General features: G+C 40.0%; 1 protein-coding gene across 25 annotated transcripts in view; it reads left to right on the top strand.

Annotated features, from left to right (window-relative positions):
- The window catches only part of LOC140351099 (neurexin-1a-like), a 313,779-nt gene that overhangs the window by 241,690 nt on the left and 47,601 nt on the right, over positions 1-24,488 (top strand). For all 25 annotated transcript variants that reach the window (XR_011925335.1, XM_072436782.1, XM_072436781.1 and 22 more), the window contains one exon: positions 16,653-16,824. Coding sequence is in view for 24 of the 25 variants with exons in the window: in XM_072436782.1 (XP_072292883.1) it covers positions 16,653-16,824 (172 nt within the window). In the remaining variant the exon portion in view is untranslated. The remainder of the gene's footprint in view (positions 1-16,652; positions 16,825-24,488) is intronic.

Genomic DNA, 24,488 nt, shown 5'->3' with positions numbered 1-24,488 from the left:
TATTTAAAATCCAATACAATTTGATTTTCCGACATTAGTTCAGACAAAGTGGATACATTAATGCAGATTGTATTCAATTTGGAGGTCGTTGTGCATCAAAAGAAATGTTGCGTTCTGTCATGTTTTGTCAGTTGAAACATCATGAATAAAATGAAAGGAGAGCTTTGGCATTAGTCTCACAGTTTTACCTTTTTGTCGAATATTAGATTTGATTGTTGCGTCTTTGTTTAAGAAGTTCTGTTGCAGGTCGCTTTGATAACACTACATCAAATACTACTGCTAATAAAGCATTAGATTTACATTGCACTTCCCATCAGTTCACAGCCGTTTCACAGCACTGCGCATTAGTCCGTATTCACTCTTTGTTCACACTGAATAGTCTGAATAAACGTATTCACAATCCATCGTGAAACTAATGTGTGTTCAAAGGCCTGTGACACAGGAGCATGTAATGTCCATGTGATAACTATAAACCATAGTTTTGACTTGTGTCACACCATTTTTGTTCACATTCAGTTATTTACACTAAAGATGGCAACAAATACAGTACATATACCGGTAGTACAGTTGCTACGCATTGCTACAACTATTACTGTAATTATTGACTTGAATCAACCGACTTTGTCAAAATTGACAGAAGTTCGGATTTCTAGAAGTACATAAATCAGACTCCAGAGTAGAAAATATTAGGGCTGTGAATATGTTTTACAGTGTAACCGCACATGTGCTTTTTTAGTTTTTTCATTTTTAGTAAATTTGCCAAATGTTGAGGCAGATAATGAATTGAATCCATTTTGGGATAAGGCTGTAACATAACATTATGTGGAAAATGTGGCTAATAACATATTACAATAACAATATTATCTGAATATTTCAACATACATTGTACTTTAAGTTCAATTATAAATGAAAATGTGTCCGAAAACATGTCATTAAAGTCTTTTATTATTACATACATGCTTGACAAAATCCTCTTAGCATCATTTTCATTGATGATATCTGTAGAAGATGGTATCAAAAAGAAAAATACTTGTTGAAGTGTTTTCAAAATATAGATATTTCCATAAGATAACTGCGAATATCAAAATAACAACTTTTCTTCCAGTGTGGCTATTGCGTTAACATATACTGCGACGTCAGTACTTTTTGCGATACGTTGTGACGTCCTAGAATATCTGGCTAAATGACAACCACAAACACACATCTGTTTGTGAAGTGGACAGTCTGAAGGAGAGACAAGGACACAGCTGACAAGGAATCACCTCAAACCTCAATTGATTTCTGTGAGTGAAGCAGAACTAAACTCCAGATACCTGTTGACCTCTCCTGATGGAAAAATGTCAAGGGACGAGAACACAGAGAGAGGGAAAGCGTGGCGCCTGTAGGTGAATGTCATTTTGGCAAAAAGACGACTAACTGTGTCTTTTTGAGGTGCACCCCTGGCCCACTTCCACTCAGGGACGACTCCTACGCTCACAGACATGTGTAAACTTGTGAACTCCGCTCGTCGACTCCAGCACTAATGAGGAGACAGCTCGGCCTCGAGACCCGACTTCAACATATTTAAATTCATGATTCCTGCCATTGAAAGGTCGTCGTTTGTAGGAGTCGAGATGTTTCGAAGGGTTAAAAAGAGACGTTGACGTATATAGAGGAGGAAATGGTGAGCATTTAGAGATGAGTGCTAGATGGAGACTGATGACTTGATGGATGTAGTGAATCCAGACATTGAGTTTGTTGTGGAGAAAAAAGGTGTTTTATGATGGCAACCAACAAAATAATGAGAGTGGTTAGCCTTGCTACCTCCAAACAGTGGATATGAGGGTTCCATCTTCACATTGCCATGTCTCTCGATCATATTCTTCATTCATCTCTGTAGCTTCCACTCATCCAAAAATGCATGTAGTTCAGTGGTTTGCAACCTTTTCTGCCCTAAGTTTCCCCGTTAAGCATCATGTAACGGTGTTTCTTTGTTATTATATCTATTTACTACTATTGCCTATTATATTGTCTTGTTTTAAAGGACAACTAGTATGCATTATTTGTATTATTTTTGGCCTTTACAAAAACAAAATGACTTTCTGGTGTTTCCCACTTCAGGAATTGATTTTGGCTTCATCTACTGGCTGCAAGGGAGGTAAAAAATGCTAGCTTTCCATGTAGGCACGCAATTTTAGTGTGTTTTAGAGTCTGTCGATGATTTATGGACTCAAACACAGCACAGAAGGCCTGGGAGCTTTACTAATACAAATCTATACAATTCTGTAAATTCAGAATGGCGTGTTTTTGACAGTCAGAGGGGAGAGGACTTTCTAAACAAGATTCGTCAAACTAGCATGAATGAAGCTTTTTAGAGAAGAATGTTATAACGTGGCTAAAAGCTCAAAGGGCAATTTTACTAAATATGTGTCGTTAAGTGAGAAGCATTAGAAAATATCTAAAATGTAGTGCAAAAAACATTTTATATTCAAATACTATTCAATCCCACACACCTTTGTGTTAGTTGAATAAAGTATGCCGTGTCATTACAACATTCATAGAGTCAAAAACACACAGCAGTAACTCGAGTAAGGGTCAAACCTCATCTACCAACAGAGACTTCAATATGCATGTTACAGATTGACAGAATGGATAGCTTTTGTGGTTACTCTGCGACTCTTGACTCTGTTAAGTATACTGTCAGGTCTGTACGGGTGCATTTTTTAGTTCATTGATTGGTTTCCGTTATAAACCCATCGCTTCTGAATCTCATTCTCTTTCATTTAACACAACAAACGTGTTGATAATTCTTCCTTAATTGTAACATCACATGATCAGAGCACACTTTCTTCAGTGAACGCCTCTTCCTTAGTGAGTGTCGGCAGTATCCGTGCGCCTGTAATGACTTTCTCCTTGAGAAGAGCATTGCAGGTTATGATGAGGCAGCACTCCGCATACAAAGAACTGGGATATTTTTGTATCTGTTAACGTCAACAACCTTAAGCATTTCTCATCATCTCATCATTTGCACATTATGTTTGTCTCTAGGAGAAAATACACAGCTTTACAGATATAATGCAAGTGGTGTGCAGCTTCAGTATTCGCTTTGTTGTCCAGCAATACAATTATAAACTGAGTAACAACAAAACTAACTTTGTGCAAAATGGTGAGGCATGAAATGTTTTGTAATGTAGAATTCAAATTTGGAAGCTGCGTGGTGTGTGGTGAGCCAAGCAATTATGTCTTTTTGGTCTGGATCCAGATTCCTGCTTAGATTCAGAGGTTTGAAACATTATTCATTCAGAGCAAAATGATTAGTTTATGATGTCTTCACTAACATGAGGTGGAAATGTTTTTCAAGGTCAATCTTGAACTAAGAAATGAAAAGAAGGATTTTATGAGCTATCTTTCATTGGCAAACACATTTAATTTAGTTTTTTTTTAGTATTTAGTATTTATTTAGTTTCTAGTTGTTTGGTATAGTACATTTGATTTATTTTTTAAATATGTATGTGTGACTAGAACATTTTTGAAGAGTAGTTTTCTGACACAATGTTGCTCCTAATTACGTCATTTATTTACCGTATTTTCTGGACTATAAGTCGCGCCAAAAAATGCATAATAGAGAAGAAAAAAACATATATAAGTTGCACTGGAGTATGAAATGCGGTTGCAAGTGTGAAAATAACAAATAATATCACAAGTCGCTCAGGAGTGGGTTAGTTACTTATAAGTATATAAGTATAAATAAAGACGCACCCTGGCCAAAACTATGAAAATACGGTATTGGAGTAACTACTTTCCCCACCCCGGTGAAAATGATTTAGAAAACCTTACATACTATACTTTTCCCTCTTGAAAACCTTGGGCTTTTTCAGGACTGTATATTGTACCATATTCTATCTTATCCTACCTCTTCCCTCACAAGTCATCCATCTCTTCTGTATATTCTTTTTGCACCCTTCTCCAGAGCCGTGACTGTGGCTGCCCTGATGATTTATTAACTCGTGCTATTTGATGAAGCTCTCCTATAGAACGCTACTTGATAGAGTCTTGGAGCAATGGAAACAATTTCGAGCCAACTTCACACATAATTAGGCACTTTAGCTGGCGGTCTTGATTTTGAAATTAGCTGAGCTTGGAGCAAACGTACTTCTACCTCACCAACCCATTGGTAATAATGAATTAAGAGTGCCTGTCTGCCACGGTAATATATGTGTTATAAGTACTTTTTTTCTCCTTTTCTTTTTTAATTTTTTTTTTCTTAATTTGGAATGTTTCGTATATTCCCTTTGAGCAATGCGAGAATATATTTTCTGACATGCAGGCTCAGTTAGAGATATCCAGTTGAATCCATGGATTTGCCCTAAAACCTATTGGTTATAATCCTACAATTAATCTTGTATGGATTTCAGTATTTTTTAATACAGTCCCATTGTTTTCGTCGTGTTTTCGTCGTGTCGTTGCGATGTGTCTTGGCTCTGAGTCCCCCGGCTCCGGCCCCGCCCCCCGGCCGGCGCCGTACCGCGTTTACACAAAGGAGGAACTCATGAAACTGCGGAGAACAGTCGTCTTACCCGGAGATCGTCACGTTATCCCGGCGGACATCCTAAGGAAAACGCAACGAGGCAGACGGGCTGGACGTAAACTCCGAGAGAAGAGAGGGACAAACAGGAAGTCGGTTCCCGCCGTAGTCATGGGTAACGTGAGGTCCCTTCAAAATAAAATGACGGAAATAGCGAGCCTCATGCGGTCCCAGAGGATTTATAGGGACAGCAGCGTCTTGATTTTCACAGAGACCTGGTTAACAGCAGAAATGCCAGACTCTATTGTAGGTTTGGACAATTTTCATCTGCTGCGGGCGGACAGAACGAAAGAATGCTTGAAGAAAAGAGGAGGCGGTCTGGCGGTGTATGTGAACACGAGCTGGTCCAAACCCGAACACTGCACAGTGAGGGAGCAGCTATGTAACAAGGATATTGAACTATTGGCTATTGGCATGAGGCCATACTATCTGCCCCGGGAGTTCTCACATGTGATTTTGATCGCAGTCTATGTGGCCCCGTCTGCCAATGCTGAAAATGCTTGTGAAGCACTGCTCTCCTGCACTTGTAGGCTGCAAACACAGCATCCACAGGCTCTCTTCCTCATCTCTGGTGACCAACATACACCCAGTATGTTACCTGCCCCACCAGAGACAATAGAACATTGGACTTGTTTTTTGCCAACACCAAGGAGGCTTATTCCTCTTCCCCCCTCCCTCCCCTGGGCAGCTCGGACCACAACCTTGTACATCTGAGGCCTGTGTATGAACCCATCGTGCGCAGGCAGCCTGTGGTGTCCCGTGAGGTGAGGATGTGGTCTGCTGAGAGCGAGGAGGCTCTGAGGGACTGCTTCAGCACCACTGTCTGGACTGAGCTTTATGACCCACATGGGGAGGACATCAACACCATCACAGAGTGCATCACGGACTACATCAACTTCTGTTTTGAGAACATTGTTCCCTCCCGGATGGTGCGGTGTTTTCCAAACAACAAGCCATGGATTAACAGTGAACTGAAGGCTCTGCTGAAGGAGAAGAAGAGAGCCTTCAGGTCAGGGAACAAGGAGGAGCTGAGGACTGTGCAGAAGGAGCTGAGGAGGAAGATCAGGCAGGCTGAGGCCGGCTACAAGAGGAGGATGGAGGAGCAGCTGCAGCAAAAGAACATTCAGGGAGTGTGGAGGAGCCTGAAAACCATCTCGGGCTTCAAAATCCCCCCTGCCCAGACAGAGGGGGATCTACAGTGGGTGAATGATTTAAATGCTCACTTCTTGAGATTTGATCGGTCACCCGCCCCTCCCCCTGCACAGCTGCATGCTCCCTCTTCCACAGCTGGACAATGCCCTGCATCTGTTCCTCTTCGCTTATCTGCCCCGGACCATCGGCTCCCCACTTCGCCTGGACTCACCCATCCCCCCAGCACACAGTCCCCCTGCCAACCACTGACTGTCACAGCAGCACAGGTGAGGAGTGAGCTGAAGAGGATTAAAGTGAGGAAGGCAGCAGGACCTGATGGCATCATCCCCAGGCTCCTTAAGTCCTGCGCAGATGAACTGTGTGGAGTTATGGAGCATGTCTTCAACATGAGCCTGAAGCTGAGGGTGGTACCACAGGTCTGGAAGACCTCCTGTCTGGTCCCGCGCGCCAAAGACCTCAACAGCTTCAGGCCAGTGGCTCTCACGTCCCACCTGATGAAGACACTGGAGCGGCTAGTCCTGGACCACCTCCGCTCCACCGTGAGCTCAGCCATGGACCCGCTGCAGTTTGCATATCGGTCTGGCATCGGAGTGGAGGACGCCGTCATCTCCCTGCTGCACCGCTCTCTCTCTCACCTGGAAAAGCCTGGCAGCTCTGTGAGGATTCTGTTCTTCGATCTTTCCAGCGCCTTCAACACCATCCAGCCGCTGCTCCTGAGGGACAAGCTGGAGACGGCTGGTGTGGAGTATGACCTGGCAGAGTGGATCCTGGACTACCTCAAGGACCGACCCCAGTTTGTGAGAGCCCGGAACTGTGTGTCTGACACTCGGACCTGCAGTGTGGGGGCGCCCCAGGGCACTGTCCTCGCGCCCTTTCTCTTCACCCTTTACACTGCAGACTTCAGACATGACACGGACAGCTGTGTCCTGCAGAAGTTCTCTGATGACTCTGCCATCATCGGACTCATCACGGACGACGATGACGCGGAGTACAGAGGACTGGCGCAGGACTTTGTGGACTGGTGTCAGCGGAACCACCTCCTCATCAACGCGGGGAAGACCAAGGAGATGGTGGTGGATTTCCGCAGACGCCACCCCACTGCCCCCTCACCAGTGAAAATCCAGGGACGGGACATTGAGAGAGTGAACTCATCCAAGTACCTGGGTGTTCATCTGAACCACAAACTGGACTGGACTCATAACACAGACGCACTGTACAGGAAGAGCCAGAGTCGGCTCTACCTCCTGAGGAGACTCAGGTCTTTTGGAGTGACAGGGCCACTCCTGAAGACCTTCTACGACTCTGTGGTGGCATCAGCCCTCCTGTACGGTGTGGCCTGCTGGAGCAGCAGCATCACAGAGAGGGAGAGGAGGAAGCTGGACAGAGTCATCAAGAAGTCCAGCTCCGTCCTGGGCTGTGCTCTGGACTCGGTGCAGGAGGTGGGGGACAGGAGGGTCCTGGCTAGATTCACATCTATGCTGGACCATGAGTGTCACCCCCTGCAGGACACTCTCTCCGCTCTGGAGAGCAGCTTCAGTGAGAGACTGATCCACCCTCGATGTGTGAAGGAAAGGTTCCGTAGGTCTTTCCTTCCTGCTGCTGTCAGACTTTATAACAAAAACTGTTAGTACTGAACACTCGCAATACTGACCTAACCATGTGCAATTCTGTCATATGTGCAATTGCTGTTGGAATTCATGTGCAATTCATGTGCAACCTATGTGCTGTCGTGACACATATTCATGTGCAATTACTGTCGTGATCACATGCAATGGTATTTATGTATTTATTTATTTATTTGTCTATGGGAGTTTTTATTTATTTATAGGAGATCTTCTACTGAAAGTGTTTTTCAGACTTCCTATAAGTGATCTGTTCTTCTGTATCTACCTCTGTATCTTCCTGCGTTGCACCAATGAAATTTCCCCATGTGGGACAATAAAGTAATATCTTATCTTATCTTATCTTATTAGGTGACAGATTTAGCCTCAAAAAGAACATGAGAAAGATAATTAAATGTTGGGATCAAAGGAAATGCTAGAAGTGAAGTATTCATTCCACACTTTATCCTATTTAAAATGTGATAAGGGTTAAAGTTAATATTAAAACCCTAATTAACTTCAGAATGGTAAATGCTGTCCAAAGTGTGATTTTAGGTGACATTGTTTTTTTTACGGTACATTTTTATTACCTGTAATTTGTCAAATTTGAGTTGAATAGTACCGTATGATGAGTTTGGTTTGGATGAAATGGTGTTGCTTGCGAATGGAAAGTCCCGTCGATTAGGCATTGCAAATCTGAATCTTTATGTTTAAACAGAAACTGATGTTTTAGGAAAGTCATGCAGCAAAAAAACAAGACTAAATCAGTTTGTACAACTTGATTATAATAGTAACAATTAGGCAAGGACATATTATTTCGCCGCAATAGAATAAAATTAAACAAAAAATCCTCTTGAGTGTAATAAAAAGAATCTGTACAATCCGTGCCAACTTAGCACAGTACAATGATATCTTTCAGACGGTCAACATGCATAAAAGAACACGGTTAGAGCATCAAGGAACTTTCACAAAACAAAACAGCTTGTCACAGTTGAATACATTAATTGCATAACATCAGCCCAGTACAATGTAAACAATAGAGGTACAGTTCAGCAATACACGCTGTTGAGTCAGGAACTCCATTTTCTTTTTCATAATTATTCCATTAGCCTTGTAATTTCATTAAACCAGGCTTTGCTAAAAAGGAGAAGGCGCCGACTGCCAGAGGTAATTAAAAGATAAGGTGAAGCGTACAGCCGCGTGCCCGGTCGAGCTGCATTAAGACATTTAGCTTGTACAGAGCAGCAGTTTTGTTCGGCTCTGACACCAACAACTGAAGCGCACAGGGAGGGGCTCCACCTGCTGGCACGGGGACATATGAAACATGACAGGTGCACAGTGCTTGTCAACAGGAATACGTCATACACTATAAACAAGCTCTGTAGTAAGACTAGCTAGAGTTCCAAAGGTGCACAATGTAGCTTTTCTACTTTTCTACTCCAGGGATATGTTATTGTTGTGCTGCATATTCCCCTGTGTGACATTTAAAGTGCATATGACAGGTTTGATTACAGATTTCACTAAAACATTGTGAAGCTGATTATATTTAAGATTTTACTAAAAATGTTGACAATAAATATTTTGCCCAGTTTGAAGTTTCTAATTGTACTTCCTGGTTGGACATGAGCTGTTACCTAGCAACCGTACTGTAAACAAGGGCCAAAATCCCACCATATTACACACTAGTTATGATTTCACAAATAATAATATTTGATAACACTATTGTGATGATAAATATTGAATGGTTAGGGTTAATAAGCATACACTTTTACTGTGAGCAGGGTCTGTTATTCCTCAGTGAGAAATGTAATAAAGTTCACAAATGTTGGTTGCTCACTATGGCAACCATGGTACATCTAAAAAGCTGTCAATTTATTTTAGTCTTTAAACTTATATTTCAAGCTAGATATGAAAACACATCACTTTCCAGCTACTAAACCTGAGCAAAGAGTACATTTACATAGAAACATCAAGGCCAACAGACTTTTGTATAATAATGTATGTGTTTGGTAATTACTGCAGGTGCAATAGTTTACATGTTTCTATCTAGAAAAAAATAAGCATTATGAACCTTTCTTTGCAGATGTTATTTAACTTTAATGAATAGCAAACTAAGGCTAAAACACAAAAGGGATGATTGACATGTGGGAGAACTACTCGGCTGTCCACGCCACGAGGAAATGAGATTCAGTTTTGGCGCCAAAAATCCTCTATTATTCTTTTAACAAAAATGCCAAAAAAAATCTCAATACTTTTTGGTATCTTTATAATGAATATAATATTGACTGAATATTATTCAGTCAATATTATACAAGTAAGTGAATGAACTGTAGAATTACATGTATTTGTATTTATTTCCACATTTTTTACTTTAAACAATATGCTCAATAGAAAAGTGTGCACATCTTCAAAACAGCCTTCACAATATTATACATTTTTCGATATATTGCCCAACTCTATTCTATTCCTGGTAAAATAATAATAAGGCAAGTGGTGGACAATTCACTTGAAAAGTTCCATAATGCACATTTAAATTGGTTTAAGCTTTTGCAAATACCACTTTTCATTTCCTGCTTTTGTCTCCTCAGCTGTGAGTGGGCGTTGGAACAGATCAGCCATTAAAGCATTACAAATATGAGGATGCTTTTGGCTGCGCTCCTGTTTTTGTGTTTGACCCTCAAGCATATTAAAGAAACATACTGTATCGTTAAAAGTCATCGCTTATTCATTGTTGATTCATTATTTAGAGCAGCCCAGCTGTCAGGCTTTATCTTTACTTGAAGATGTCATGGGAGTGCTCCTAACTGACAAGCGCTTAACACATATTTGTTTAGATGGGTTTTGTTACCATGTGAGGATATGAGAAAATATTTGGGAGAGAAGAGATTTCCATCTGTCTTGAAATAACAAAACAAATTGCTGTTATTATTATTTATTTAATTTGCTCAGGACAGTTCATGTTAATGAACATGCCGCATCGTAGCTATGGGGTTCATCCACATTCACTCTCATAAACACATTCTCTTTCATACACCAGCATACTTGGCATACACTGGAGGCAAGGTGGGTGAAGTGTCTTGCCCAAGGACACAACAACGGGCGGCACTACCGCCCCCCTGTGGCACCTGGCATTCAGAGATCTGACAAGATAAATCATTAACAAGTTGGTGTGGCCACTCATGAAGGGTATTAAATAAACAATAACAGTTTTATTTTGTTGTATTGTTTGTGTATGTTTTTTTTTTTTTTGCATTTAAGAACACAGAACAAGACAGAGAGAGAAAGCAGACAAATATCTTAGAGTCCTAAACAAGTAGTCCGCCAAATTGTATTAAATGTGTATTTTCAAATTATTTTGGGCCCAGTCCTTGATTGTAGGGGCAGTTTTTGCCATACATTTTCTTGTAATGAAAGGTATTTATTTATCGTATCCATGGCATAAGTTTGAGGCCATATTTCTGAATCAAGTGGAACCCCAATACTGAATGACCAAATGTCAAAAAATGGGTCATACTGGACATATTTCTAAATAAGCAGTTGCAAAACAGGTATTTCATTTTAATATCTTGGCTCTCCTAGCTATTCCCTCATACCAGTTTAGTTTTTAAATATTGTTATTTTTTATTAATTATGATTCCCATCTTTTGCAATTATTCTGTGATTTAAGTTACATTTGTCGAGTTTCATAACTCTTGCAGTGCCACCACGGCGCACATTGCCATGTCTACTCCACCCCGCAGCTGCAGCTTGGATGAGACGCAGAAAAGTGAAAAGATTAGCGCAGAAAGGATCAACTTCATCAGTTAATTAAACTCTATTGCAGCTTGATGAGCAATTAATCAAGTCAGCACGTACCATGTCAGGCGTTCCTAGCTCCATGTGCATTATATAGTCCCAGGGGCAGCCCAGCAGGAGCAGCACTCACCACCAGAGACATCGTAAACTGTATAAAGACCCTATAGGCTGTAATAGAGTTGATTTATGTAAGCAGCTATCAATCACTGCCTTGACATAAGCCCGCTTCCTATTACACTTCAGGATTAGATGCCTCAAAGTGCCCAAGAAACTGCTCTGAAATTGAATTTCAGGAATTATTATTTAGGGGGAAATAAAATTGGCGTTTGAAGGCGAAAACCAGCTCGCCGCGCTGGTCTCTGCAATAACAGTCTAACAGCATTAGTGAGAGACAAACATGAAGCTTGTCAAAATAGAAATTGTGTTTTCAGAGCATGTCCCGTATCTCTGATCTGACACTAGTCGTCGTAATCTAATGGTGCTCTTTTTGTTCTCATCTGGTAGCCTTTCATCTGCATCCTGCTGTATTGAAACGCTTAGAAGACCTGTTCTCTTCTCGCTACAGTAATTGGAGTTAGCACTTTGCGCTAAATGCACTAAATGTATTAATGAGAGCATGGGGAACATTGGCAGTCAATTCAAGGAGGTTATTAAAAGTAGAGTTTTAATTGGGTTTCGCTAATGATTTTTTTATTTCTTTTGCAAAACCAAATTGAGTAATAAAGTTTCAGAACATGATGAAAGTGTTGAGTTTTTGATAGTCCTTGGAGAAAAAAATCTGTGTAGAATTGCCATCCCAGCTGCTCCTCTGGTGAATTGTGAATGCAGTGAACATGCTGGAGCGCAGTGGTGTGGCAGTGAGGTGGCTGCATATTTTTAATGTGTGTGCGCGTGTGTGCGCGTGTGTGCGCGTGTGTGCGCGTGTGTGCGCGTGTGTGCACGTGTGTGCGCGTGTGTGCGCGTTTGTGCGCGTGTGTGTGCGTGTGTGTGTGTGTGTGTGTGTGCGTGCGTGTGTGTGCGTGCGTGCGTGCGTGCGCGTGTGCATGTTGGGTTGTGGAGGAGTGGAGCAAATCTCTGTTAATGACTGAGATTACACAAGGTTTTACCACAACACCGAAGTCTCAGCTCATCCTCCTCAAGATCAGAGCCGGTTCATCTGCTTGTGCCGTTTTGTCAACCCAATTTAAAATGATCTTGTTAAGTTTGTTTATTTGAGCAATATCAGCGATGAGGAAATAACTGCTGCTCAATTTGAAAGTTAAAAAAAAAAAGTTTTATTCTTCTGAAAGAAATGAAACAAAATAAAATAAAATATTCCTTCACCAGATTCTCCTTTTTTAAATAGAGTAAACGTCTTAAACCAATACATTGTAACATAGGCTAACACATATATAATAATAAGTGCATGTCGCCATGGAGATGTTTGTGTGTTCCACATCATGGAATACTCATCATTAAACTTTTATGTTTAATTTTCATTAAACTATTATGCATGCATTCAAATTCAAATATTTTATTAAAACAAATCAAACCAAAAACACACTTTATTTTTGCTGTGAGCGGGCTCGCTTCTCCACAGTTCTGACCTGTAAATTGACCTGGTGGCATCACTTGTCACACGTCTCCTTGGATTGAGAAGTTGCCTGGAAAGTCCAAAATTATATTATATTATAGAGATAATATTATCTCTGTATTCCAAACGGATTGATAACCATTTCCATCTCCTCGAGTTGCATGCATGGTCCATCCATATCAAAACATATAATATGAATGCTGAAGAGAAAAGAATAAAATATCAGATTAAATGAGCAAAGCATAAAATGCTGTTTATCTGAGGTGAGAGAAGTATGATTTTGTTCTAAAGGATGATGACCAATGAGTTCCTCTAAGTATCTGAAATAAACAAACCCGATTGCACGGTTCTGTTTGAGTTTGACTCGAGGCGTGCCGGAGGGAGTGTTGACCAGACTAACTCTTCATAAAGAAGTGTTTATTCTGGATCCCAGGCAAAAACAATCCGGGCAAAGCAATAACATCTCCATAGAAACAAGCAGGTGGCAGACCCTCCACCAGACAAGTTACATACACCTTTAATTCATCAGTACGTTGTGAGAATCCACACATCATGGTACACAGCATTTTCTGCACATTTAAGTACAGTTTTGAATTCCAGACCCTGGCTAATGTTGCCCTTTAAAAAGAGTCTGCTTTCACTGTTTTGGCCTGGTCCTTGTGCCTGTGGACACTCACTAAATTGTGTTCACATTATATAACCGGCTGAAATTACATTACAAAGCATACAATTGTCCCAGTTTTGGTAGTGCACTGTGACGTGTTACAAATGATTTTAATTGCACTTTAGTGGCCCTGGGGGCCAGCTTCTTCCTCCACACTTTAAAACAGTGTTTTGTGTGTCTGGGGGCTGTGTGCGTATGGAGACTTAGATGGAGATGCAGAGTAGTATTGGCCTTGCTGCTGACTGGATAATGACATGCACAGCGCTGCTACAGTAAGTTGAGCCTTCACCAGATGCTCCTCTCTGCAGCTCAAAGAGACACTGCACCAGGCCTGGATTAGACCAAAGGAGCCAGGGAATAGAACAGATTATCAAAAACCAGGCCATGGCATAGGAGATGTATTAATAGAAATTATTGAAGGAACCAGATATTGTGCCATGGGAATTTATGGTAATATTTTTTTTCTGATTCTAAAATGGTAACTATCATTATGTATGCACTATGTAAATACTTAAACAATATAATAATAATAATATAATATATCAGTGTATTCCCTCACTCGTCCAGGAGTGTTTCCTCGTTGGACAATATTCAGTTGTAGTCATCTGAATACTGTTTTTGAAAAAATGTGTTATATTAATGTTATCCTAAAGTCATTCTCAATTCTGAGAACCTAGCTCACAGGGTAAGAAGAAGGAGGAAAAACATGTCTGGAATGCGCTTTGAGCCTGTGGTTACCCGCTTGAGCTACTAACAAAGTTAAAAGTGCCAAAAGAAGTAATGGAGTTTCTATTCCTTATGTGTCTAGACTGTCTGAAAAACTACAAACATTCCTGTTTATTTTAAACCCTTTAAGACAAAAACAAGTTCATCCAAAGGACAAGATGCCCACACAAAAGAGAGCAATGTAGTGTATTCACTCCAATGCAGTGAAGAAAGTTGTTTCTAAGCAGGAGAAAAGATGATTTGAAAGAAGAGGTAAGGGGAGCCCATTTTTTATTTGAAAAACAGGAATAGGGGTTTAAGGTTCAATTTACTGGTGATATATAAAAATGTAAAACCATGGGGCAGGATCAGCTCGGCTCATTCAGATGTTAATCTGGTACTCACCAGTGATGCGGGAGCTGCAGTCAGCATACAATAGGATAGGAGCTAAGGGCCATTACAGGGCTGTTGGGGTAACAAAGATGATTAGTGTTACTGGAAACAAAGACATATATAAACAGGACAGGCTAGCTCTTAGAGGTTCGGCCAGAGTTCGCTTACTAGGTCTGCAGAGAGAGAATGTCTCTTGGGTGAGAGCTGAAATTTCCACACTACAAACAAATTGTTTTCTACGACTTAAACATTCTCTTTATTCCCTGTGACCTTAATGACTACCTCTGTCACACACATTTCTACACTTATGACTTAATAAGTGACTTAATTAATACAATTCTGTCTTTGACAAATACTAATCAAAATGTGACATCACCAATAGTACAAGCTTTGCTTTTTTGTTTGAATTGTTTTACAAGTAAGCCAGGGAAATGGAAGTATAAACTTCTAAAGATAACTTTATATTATGATTTATGATATTATGACACTTCTTTTTATTAGTACAGTAGATAATATATCCTAGATGTGATCACGCCAGTTCTAAGTATTCATTGCTCCTCAGATTCATGTTTTGACACAGTATAATGAATGCAGTCTTCACAGTTCTTTAACGAGTCAGTTTCACACACACCAGTCATGTGCTTCTCTCACTCAAATCTGAAGATATTTCTTAAAGTTTGATAGAAAGGAAACGTGTTGGAAGTATTTTTGAATGCACAGCCCAAACCAGGTAGTTCATCTTGTGTTTGATTGTTCATTTAACACGTGGATGTGGATGTATGTGTTCAGGGAAGTGTCCAGATGGCCGAAGCACACAGCAGGCGTCGACTACAAGCCTAAAGAGGGGAGCATTGGGCCAAACATGCTCATGCATTCACTGCACGTGTTACAGAATTAAACACATTATAGCTACTTTTGCCAGAGTAACACCTATTAAACTAAAAATCTATTGTCATTTTGTTTACTGTGGACACCCTTTAAATAGCACCCCAAGATGTGGGCAGAGTTTTTTAAAAAATGCGTCCAAGTAAGAGTATTGTTACTCCAAAATCATATTACTCAAGTAGAAGTACAAAGTAGTGGTTGAAAAAATTACTTTAAAATGAGTAAAAATAAAAGTATTAGTATTTTGGGAAACTGCTAAGCAAGAGTGACTGTCAGAGTAACTGTTAGGATATAGCTTCTCATGTATAATTTCTCAGTTAATGTTGAGCTACGCACAAAATGTGCGTATTTTCAAGAAAAGACCTCAGAACTGTGAGCAATTATATAAATATAACGTTTGTCTTTTTTTTTCTTCTTTTTTTTTCAAAACATTTACTCAAGTACTACTATCAAATATATCACACAAGTATAGGAGTACAAATCTGGTGTCTGAAAACTACTCTAACTAAAAAGTTGCCCAAGTAGCTGAGCAACTTTTTATTCAAAGATAGTTAGCCATTTTTAAACAGGCAATCAAAGCCCTAACTGCAGTCTGCCAGTGGATTCAATTTCATAATACAACCTAATGACACCACAAAGTCTAATTTGTGCAGATGGCAGCATAGTGCCACTCAAATGCTTCGGTCAATAGCATAATAATAGCATGTTCCAAATTAATATCGGCTATTGCTGTAAATGCACTTTTCCCAGCAGGACAAAAACATTGTGCTGAAATGTGGCTAGGGTCCAGGCTGCAGTGAATGGCCATATGGTTCTTTTCTTAAAGCAGCAGTCCACTATAAAAAGGCACAGGCAGTTAATGGAGAGAAAAGCACTGCCTACTCCCATAGTTTATGAACAAACTTTCTTTAATTCAATTATGGTTATTGTATTAGGACGGCCAGGCAGTCGTATAGCAGTACGCATCCCTCTACCCAGTACAACATGATTTGAATGGCTATGCTTCCCAGAAGGACTCTCTAAATATTTAATTAGCAGCACTAAAGAAAGGACTTACAAATATGCTTTACAAATGTAGAGAACGACTGGTGTTAAATGTAAAAAGTTGTGTGGCTGATTTGTCATTATAGAAGAGATAGCATAAGTAGTGCTGCTATTGCTGCTGCTGTTACACATTTGAGCTTTCTGCACAAAATGTTTAGTGTGTTCCTGCAAAGTGTTAGTAATCAACTGCAAATTATGTGCTTGAATCTGAAAAACAAAATGTCAGATTGGATGTGTCCTTACTCATCTCTCGCTCTGTTTTCTTGTGTCTTTCAGGAAAAAGGAAACATTGCAGTTGTATTTAACGTGGGCACAGACGACATAAACATTGAGGAGACGGCTAAGTTTGTAAATGATGGAAAGTACCATATAGTGAAGTTTACCAGGAGTGGTGGTAATGCCACTCTGCAGGTGGATGACCTGCCAGTCATAGAGCGCTACCCCACAGGTGAGTGAGCCGCCTTCCACTGCAACTGCTCATTATTACGACTATGAATGTTTCCATAATCAAGTATTAGGAGGTCTGTGCTTAATGATGTAATTTATACTTTCATCTGTTCCCAGCTGCTAGAAAGAACCTCTGCCTGTAATTTAGAAACAATTCACACCAAGTACTAATATTAAAGATGATTGTCTTTTTAAGCGCCATCATTAACAATTCAAATACGTAATTTCAGCGCAATAGCATTTGGATTTGGGCACAGGACACATGCGAGGATCTATGCTGCTTTATAATTGTAATAATAATATACATTCAACAGACTTATATAGAGCTTTTTGTACACACAAAGATGTGTTACCTGCAAAGAAAAGACAAACATGACATTAAACAACAGTATTAATCAATCAATAACAAATTAAAAAGAGAACAAAAGTATGACCAGGTACTATGTAAGCTATGGCTGCTGCCTTAAAAGCTCAATATCCAGGCAAATATGTGTAAAAATGGCATCCTCCCACATGTCCACATTATGCCTCCCATATACATAAATAACCCTCCTACGGCATGTGCTTACTGGAAGACAATCAATAGACTATTTACAGCCAAATTACCACTTTTATTGTGGCAAGTAATTGTGTTCCCGTTCAATATTTATTTCTATGTCGATATTAGAGCTTGATTGAAACAAAGCAAAACAGATGAAGAGGCTGCAATAACAAAAGACATATTAATTTTTGGCCAACTCAATATTAATCACCATTTGATACGGGGCTTACATTTTGACTGTGTCCCTTAGTTTATTTTTTACAGTGCACAACACATTCGATATTATGGTGTGAATTTGGCCAATGCTGTTAATGTCAAGTGTAAGTACTTTGTTTACACATGTTTTAGAACCGAGGACGTTGTTTACCGTGCAGCTGGAAACAGAAGACTTTAATGTTTCTATGTTTCTATAGAGATTAATGATATGTTTACTATAATCTTTCTGTGCTACTTTCTACGCTACTGCCGTTCTCTTCAGGCGTTGATAAAAGCTGTGATGGTTCAAAGAGGTCTATTTCACTTACATTTCATCAATTGGGTGTAACATTTTGACCACTACCACTTCAAATCTTCATCATGGCAGGCTACGTAAAGTTGACGTTTTAGCAGGGCGGAAATGGCAAAAGTATAACATTTAAGTAAGTTTTACAAGAATCAAATTGTGCTGGAAATACATAATGTGTCCAAATCATCTCCGAAAACATGTGTCCATAGTATATCTACTATAATACAAGTGGTCATAATGTTATGTCTGAGTGGTGGGTTGTAAAAGAAAAATAACCACTGGGGAAACTCGAGACAAACTCAACCTGCTCGGCTCCTTTCACATTTGGTGGCCGTTTTAGCCCAGACCAGCGCACTCACTCGGACATATGAAAGGAGGTTTTATCGGACTAGACTCCACCTCACAGCTAGCCCCAGGTGAAAACAAGATGCTAATGGATTCTGACATGTTGTGGATAAGGCAAGAAGCATAGCAGGGTTAAACGCTCCCATCACACGCTCCCCAGCCCAGAAATATCCAAGAGATAAGCAATGAGTGAATGATTTACCCAGATTAGATAGGGATTTAAAAGTAGTATTTAAAGCTTTTATATATTATTCAATTCAATTAAATTTATTTTTGTAAGGCCCAAAATCACAACAACAGTCACCTCTGAGGGTCTGAGGGCCGAATCAACAATGTCTGTGATGGCGATGGAGTCAGACAATGTCTGTGGTGGCGAGGGACGATGTCCCAGAGTCCTCTGTCCTTAGACTCTCCTTCTCGGCCAGGAAAAACTACAAAAAAACCTCCTTGGGAAAAAGCGTAGAAACCTGGAGGAGTTCCAGAGTGAAGGAGAGATCCGACTCTCACAGACGGACGCGAGGGAGACTGGAGCTGGACCCACTCTTCAGGCAGATGAGGGATTGTCTGAGTCGAGCTGGACTATTAACTGGGTTATTAACTCTACAAGGAAATAATGCTATGAGTTTACAAAAGGATGCTTCTTTTGCTAATAATTCTACAAAATGGAAGGGAGAAAAATAAACATGACACACCATTTAATTATTATTTTTAGCCGACTAGTCACTGGTTATTTTTGATTAGTCGACTGGTCAAAATATTATCTCTACATTGCAATATTTTAAATAGATTATAAACCAAATAAATAAAGGTTTAAATATGGTGACTGAATCCTTCCCGATAAAGCATATTTATGAATCAAGTGTATTATTGATGAAAATCAGAGTTATTGTTTTATCTTAAAGTCTATCTTATATGAAGTTTTTATTTGTAAGTGTTTTAGAGTCTGTATAGTCCAGATTAAAAAATAGGATCAAATATGTTTGTTTTTTTGTAGTCGACTAGTCAGGATTAATCATTGCAGCCCTAGACCAGAGTAAGTAAACCTAAAATAATGAAATCCTGTTCAATGCCGTATTAATTTGCTATAATCCAGTCTCAAGTCCCTATACATGGAAAATATTGCAACCTCTGATAATGAAACACTAAAGTAAATGAGAACAAACCACATTTATTAATGCTTTATTCAAATGAAGGGTGAAGTGTCCCAAGGTGTTACCCAAGAATTAAATCCATCCACCCATCATGCATCAGTGTCAATACCACGACGCAGGCTAATTACATGTAATCAGGATTATTTCAGTTCGTCCCAGCAGCACATGCAGCCATTCTTGTGCGCACTCGCCTGTGGTTTGATTGGGCTCCATGTCTCCTCTAACCCTCTCATAGCAGCCCTCAGTTGCTCTCAGGCCAGTCTCAGATCAACACTGATTATAACAGGACTAGACAGCGCAGATAGATGATGAGTGGAGAGTGTGAGACGGGGAAGAACAGAAGAGTATATGGCAAGGAGAGAGGGGGCCATTCTTCTCAAAGCAATGAAATAATTGCCTCACCAAAGCCTATATTGCTGCTCTTGTAATCTTGTAATTAAAAAGTCTCGTACAAAATACTTATGTACCATTAAATGTCTTTAGCGCATTTATTAGGATCTCCAGTCAAAACACTGGCAACCCGGCAATTTGTGTTGTTTTCTATGACACGACATGGAAAGTGAAGCTCTTCTCTTAAACCTCTCTAATTGTGATATTTGATGGGATGTGCTCAATGGACAATGCACATTCTGGGGTCAAATAAAATAATAAAGATGTATACATTTTATTTTTTTTGTTTATTATGAACCCTTATTTGGAGTTTGAAACTTCTTGTTCAAGGGTGACCTGGTGGACCTGTCACATTTACATTGCTACAGAATATATCACGATAAACAATAATATTGCAAATGCTTTATGCCATTGATGTATTAACCCCTAAAGGCATGTAATGTAAATCATTATTTTAGAGTACAATGTTTTTAAAAAGAAAGAGCTGCAACAAATAAATAGCTCAATGAAACGTAAGTACCAGAAGCTTTCTTTCTTTGGTTTTCTACAACCCAAATGCTATTGTACCATAAAAATGACTCAAAAGTGCGAAGAAAAGATACAAATGATAAACAATAGCTCTAAAATCTATTGTTCCAAGTTGATTTAAAGTATTTTTTGCAGCAGACCTAGGTTTTGGAAAAGGTTTGACAACAAATGCCTTTATTAAACCCTCTCAATGTTCTCTACTTTTTGTAACACATCTTCCAGTGCCCCAATATGCACATGTACACTAGTTTCTGGGGGAACCTTTTGCTGTTCCTGGAACCTTTTTTTTCAATAGGGCCAGCACTACACTAGTCCCAGGAACTGCAGTGTGAAAATGCTTATTGTTTTGAGAGAATAAAACAATCTAAAATGTAGCCCGCCTCCTTGGTGTAATCCTCACCAATACAACTCTGTGCATTTGGGGCAGGGGGTGTACCCTTGACAGTGACCATTTGGCTCTGATAAATGATGCACAATTATTATCCTCTCCAAAGGAAGCCCATGCTTATAACTAAACCTGGTTATTTCATCCTCATTCCTCTTTGGTTTCCTGCAGCACAAAAGGCAAAAAAATCCAGCCGTTCTCTTGAGCCTTAGCCATTGAAGTAATGCCACCACAATAGCGCTGCCAGACCTGCAGGCTACGTCGCACTATAGCACTGCCGAGCATGCACAGCACACACAGATAATGGCGACGTCCCTGGCCTTATTTTTAACCATTATGAGAACATAGTGCCCTCAGCCAGCGCTCTCCAACTGTCCGTCCTCCTCTGCCGACCTATATTCCCCCATCTCATCCCTTTTGACCTCTTTTCAGTGTTGACCGCAACCTTTTTCCACCTTCTGTTACAATTCAGAGCTTGGTATATCCATAAAAGCTCAAACTAATCTCCTTTTTTTGTCTCTGTCCCCCAGCCTATTCAGTCTATTGTGCAGAGCGGCCATTACTTTCCAAAAAGCATGCTTTCAAAATGTTGCAGTGCCTCTTAGAAGCCAAACCAGGAGAAGAGGGACTGATTAATAAAAATAATAGCGCTATTTGTTTGGGAACCACCTCCCAAATCTCCTAGCTCTCCAAAACACTAGGAGAATTTGCATATTTGTGGCGATTCAATGGGGCGGTTGTCTGAGGGCTTGTAACGAGATAAAGCTCCCTACCTTATCTGAGCACTTTATTAACAAAAAGGGAACAAGCAAGCCCAGGACGGAGCAGGTCGGTTCGGGACAGTCTCGCTGAATGGCCGCTGTCTGGAAGAAGAGATAAGATTTAGCCCTGCCCCCCGCTCCATAAAGGAAACCAATCGGCTCTCGGCAACAGTCGTAAGAGCCGCTAGCACATGAATGGGACGCTGTGTGGAGGCTCAGGGGAGGCCATTGTTGAGCACTCCACTGTCCCATAGAGTGGATCAATACACGATCAGGGCTTGATTATATCCACACCTAATTAACCTGACTGTAAGGAGAGACTGCTGAGACAAGCACGTGAAGACCAGTAGTGTTACAGATGCCAATAGTGTTACAGATGCCAAAACCAAAATAAATAAAGGTGGATATATGAGATGGAAAGACCCAAGTATTTCAAAAATGTCTGCAGCATATTTAAGGATAATTTAAGGAGGATCATGTTTTTTCACTAGGGCTGCACATTATATCGAAACAGAATTGATATTGGAATATTGGCTGACACAATAATTAAAATAAACAAACTCATTCAATTGCACTATATAGCAGCATTTAACAGACATATCGCAATTATTTCCAGTATCATGCAGCACTATTTCCGATATTCTCAATGAAAGAAACAACCAATAAACTATGGGGCTATGGGCTATTAAAAGTAGTATTCAAGTGGAAATAATTATCTACCAAAGGCTTTAATAGTGAGACTTTCTGATTGCAAGTGTGTTTGCATCTTACCACAAGTTCAACGTGGAAAATATCTACTCTAATAAAGAAACATGTAAAATACAAAATAAACTGATTTCATTGCAGGATGTATACGTGAGTAAATATGTAATTAGGTTTCAACACTCACATGGTTTGCCCGCACACTATTTTTTAAAAGCTCGTTTATATCTTTACTGACTGTCCTTACTGTCCTACAAACAGCTGGGGGCTAACTGCTCCCTGGGGCCTAGTTTGGCACTGACCTCTGCAAAGGGTTCACAGTCACAGAAAATGATTTAACTAGCGCTCCCCCATGATTGCAACAATTTGGTATTAAGAAAAAAAGAAAACATATCTTTTCCTTTAGGCTGGAATCGGCTGTATCTCTGCTACTGCGCACTTAATGAGAGGAAAGCCAGAGGATGTGGCAGAAATGTTCACCAGTCAAAAAACACATCAAGTTTCCGTTTAGAATGTCACACTTCCAACTGCACCGCTTGTTTAATTCACTCCGTTTAGTTACATCAACACAAAACGGAGGATACTACATCAGATCAGTCCAAATCTTTACTGTTAACTGTTGTTCTGACATTTAAGAGTACAGCTGCATTTAAAAACGCAAATGTGGTTTTGTTGCTAAAAATTATTAGCATTAGTGATTAGCAAACAGGGCAAACGTAATGGAATCTTCCAACAACAGAAACAGGGCCTTTAAGTGTCTGAAACTTCCCCTGTGCGCTGTAATAGTGCCGCACTAAATGTGAATTACCTTTTTTAAGTGACTTTGAGCTTTTAGTGCTTACTGCGATGAAGGTCTTTGCCTGTCTGTGTAAAGTCATGAAAAAGCTGTTTAAAAGTCCCGATATCTGCGCTGACAGCACTGCAGGACGTCAGTTGGCAGAAACCGACACCTTTCAGGCATTTGTGAAACCAGTTTTGTGTTTATAAAAAGGCAAAACACTAAACACTGGTTGCTTCCCGTTGAAAAAAATTAAACAGTTAGGAATTAATGATTAGGGGAATGAACGTAACTATTTGGGAGAGACACAATTACCATGAGACGAGACACCAGATTGGGTCCTCAATGTTTATGTCGTCTGTGCCCACGTTAAATACAACTGCAATGTTTCCTTTTTCCTGAAAGACACAAGAAAACAGAGCGAGACGAGACACCAGATTGGGTCCACGAAACAAGACAAGACTGTATTTCAAATTAACTTATATGCATAATTGGTGTGGTTCAGTTAACAATGTTGGCCTCACAATAGTTTTTCATTAATTAATTTTATATGTTTGCTGTCATTGTAGCACATATATTTGGAGCTACAGCTTTTTCAGAGCCCGTGAACACATCTCACACAATCATTTTCCACGTTTGGACAGATAATTTTATCTTGCAAGATCTTCCTAACACTAGTTTTAAAGATTATGGTCCTTACAAAACAATTGAAGAGCTTAATCTAATACAATGTGCCTCTCTGTAAACTATTCTCATCCAAATGTGTTCTGACCCGAGTGTAACGTGGACAGAAATTGGTCGGTAGAGCTTCAAAAGGTCAAGATCAAATTAATTTGTTGAACATTTACAACAACCAGCGCTGCCCAAAGCAACATAGACTAATTGAATACGACGCAAAAGACAAGAACAAGCCGATAAACTGAAAACTACGATGTGTGTTTTTCAAATGGGGACAATTTGGGTTTTGGGCTGGCTTAACAAGCACCTTCAAAGCTGTCTCTATAATTAAATTTTCAGATCTGCAATAGACTGCACTCATAGCACAAAAGTATTCTTTAACATCGTAGTTTGTGGTGTGTGGGGCGTACGTAATTCAGGCTTTCTGCACGAGTAGTGACTCAGTTCAGAACCTTCATCTTTCACATACTTTTATGGTCACTGCACCACAATGAGCTGCCCATTTTCCCCCAAAACCATATATTTCACAGTAATTCAACAATTCGATTAAAAGTGTATTATTACTTCTAAGGTCATTTCATTAAGCCGGCTGTGCATCCATTACTTCAGACCTCTTCTCTCTTGGACACATCTTCTCCTTTTATCGAAGCTATTCACCTCAAAAAAAGCTGGTTAGCGAGCAGATCCTTTATCTGACCCGACTGAATTAATATAGTTGATGGGACAAACATTGTCAATCTGCTGGAAGAATGGGCTGACTGAATTCAATCTGTGCAGACAATGGCAGAGGAGAGCGCTGCGAGACACTTTAGCCTGTGCGATGTGTGGACGTGATCGTGCCCCATTAATGCCCAAGAGACTCTCCGATCCATCACACAGATTCCAATAGCAACATTTTCAA

Source organism: Eucyclogobius newberryi, unplaced genomic scaffold (genome assembly GCF_026437365.1).
Source record: "Eucyclogobius newberryi isolate DKJ021-1_F unplaced genomic scaffold, fEucNew1.0.hap1 SCAF_8, whole genome shotgun sequence".
Classification (NCBI taxonomy): Eukaryota; Metazoa; Chordata; class Actinopteri; order Gobiiformes; family Gobiidae; genus Eucyclogobius; species Eucyclogobius newberryi.
Note: the sequence above shows the minus strand (reverse complement) of the source record. Positions and strands in the feature narration are given on the sequence as shown.